General features: G+C 40.5%; 1 protein-coding gene across 3 annotated transcripts in view; it reads left to right on the plus strand.

Annotated features, from left to right (window-relative positions):
* Positions 1–1,933, plus strand: part of Marf1 (meiosis regulator and mRNA stability factor 1) — a 53,053-nt gene that overhangs the window by 10,911 nt on the left and 40,209 nt on the right. For all 3 annotated transcript variants that reach the window (XM_023704665.1, XM_023704667.1, XM_023704666.1), the window contains exon 6: positions 1,120–1,237. In XM_023704665.1, the coding sequence (XP_023560433.1) occupies positions 1,120–1,237 (118 nt within the window). The remainder of the gene's footprint in view (positions 1–1,119; positions 1,238–1,933) is intronic.

Below are 1,933 nucleotides of genomic sequence, written 5' to 3' on the forward strand. Positions count from 1 at the left end.
AAAGCTACTTACTGTATATGACATGTGATTGAGGTACTTCTCAAAACAAATCTTTGCATTGGAGACTTACATATGTGAGACTGATAAGTTTAACAAAAATGAAGTGTTTTGCGTGCTTAGGATGTTTATTCCCTGTTCTGTCCAACTTAAGCCTAAACCAGTGATGGTGAGCCTTGTAGAACTTTCAGTGATAAAAACAACCTGTTAGAAGCCAGGCATGGTGACACACACCTATAATCCCAGCATTTGGGAGGCTGAGGCAGGAAGATTGCTGTGAGTTCAAGATTAGTCTGGGCCACAAAGTGAACTCTAGGCCAGCTTGAACTATATAGTGAGACCCTGTTTCAAAAAGACAAAATAAAAATAAAAATAAATAAAATAAAAAAACTTACTAAGTGAACCTTGCATTCCACATTTTCAGGGGGCCGGGGAGATGGCTCAGTGGAATAAGTGCTTCCCTGGCAAGTGCAACGGCCTGAGTTCAATCCCCGGTTCTGCCAAAAATAAAAATAAAAATAAATAAAAAACAAAAAGACAAAATGAAATAAAAATGAGAATAGGCTGCTATGCACAAGTGTTGCTACCCTGCCTAGATCCTTGGAGCCAGAGACAGTGGATAGCAGAGATAAATGACATAATATACAACCACAAATCATGCCTTGCTGATTTGCAGCATCTAGCTTATTGGCAAAAGCTATTAGGGAAAATTGGATGACCTTAGATTTCATTTTTCTCTTTTTTTTTTTTTTTTTTGAGACAGTCATTTCTTAAGTTGGTATTAAACTCACTCTGTAGCTTAATCTGGCCTTGAATTTACAATCCTCTTGCCTTAGCCCCTGAGCACTGGGTTTACAGGTGTCCACCATACCTGGCTCTGCTTGTTTTCTGAAATGAGGGTAAAAGAAGCTCCTGAGGCAATGAGAGAGGGTAATAGTACTCAGGTGAAGCATGTGGAAAACCAAGTTTGAGGACATTGTGATCTAGTTGTACTTTATTTTGTACTTCTAATAATTACAGAATTTCATTTTTCAAGAATTGCTTGCTAAAATGGGGGCAATATGGGTAGCAGTTTTCTAACATCAGCTTTTGCTTATGCACTCCTACTATAAATTAATGCAGGTAACTGTTGCTCACATCAATGCTACTGCAAAGAATGCTGCTGATGACAAACTCCGACAGAGTCTGCGAAGGTTTGCAAATACTCACACTGCTCCAGCCACTGTGGTTCTTGTGTCAAGTAAGTGACGCCTGCTGATGTCAGCTAAACTCACTGTGTAGAAGTTATAAAATGAAAAACACATGAAAGCAAAGCATGGGGCTGGGGAAATGGCTCAGCAGCATAAGTGCCTGACTGGCAAGTGTAAGGTCCTGAGTTTGACCCCTAATACCACAAAAAAAAAGTACAGTTAGCCCAGCCAAATGGCTCAGCAGATTAAAGCACCTGCAAGCAGGTGCAGGGGCTAGGGATTCGATCCCTAGGCCTGCCGTGCTGGCCCCTCCCCCAGGGTACACTGAGAAGGCAGTTGAGACTGGGCATGGTGGTACGCACGTGTAATCCCAGCTCTTGGGATGTAAACAGGTGGATCACGATTAGTCCGTTCTAGTAATGAGACCCTGAATACCCTGTAGACCCTTCTTAAAATACAAAAAAAAAAAAAAAAAAGCAAAGTGTGCCCCTAAAGAAGTTGCATACATGGGACATATTGATGCTTATTGGTGAGAATTATTTAGGAAAATAATTGAGCCTATGTGAATCTGTATCTTTCTCATGGGACCTGAGTTATTATCAAAGAAAATATAATTTTAAATTAAAGATAATGTGATTTGGTGTTTTTGGGGTTTTCACCCTGGACTCACCAAGTATTACTAACTTTAAAAGTCCAATATGAGGGGCTGGAGAGATGGCTCAGTGGTCTAAAGCACCTACTTGGAA

This window comes from Octodon degus, unplaced genomic scaffold (genome assembly GCF_000260255.1).
Source record: "Octodon degus isolate 3935 unplaced genomic scaffold, OctDeg1.0 scaffold00200, whole genome shotgun sequence".
NCBI classification, from domain to species: domain Eukaryota; kingdom Metazoa; phylum Chordata; class Mammalia; order Rodentia; family Octodontidae; genus Octodon; species Octodon degus.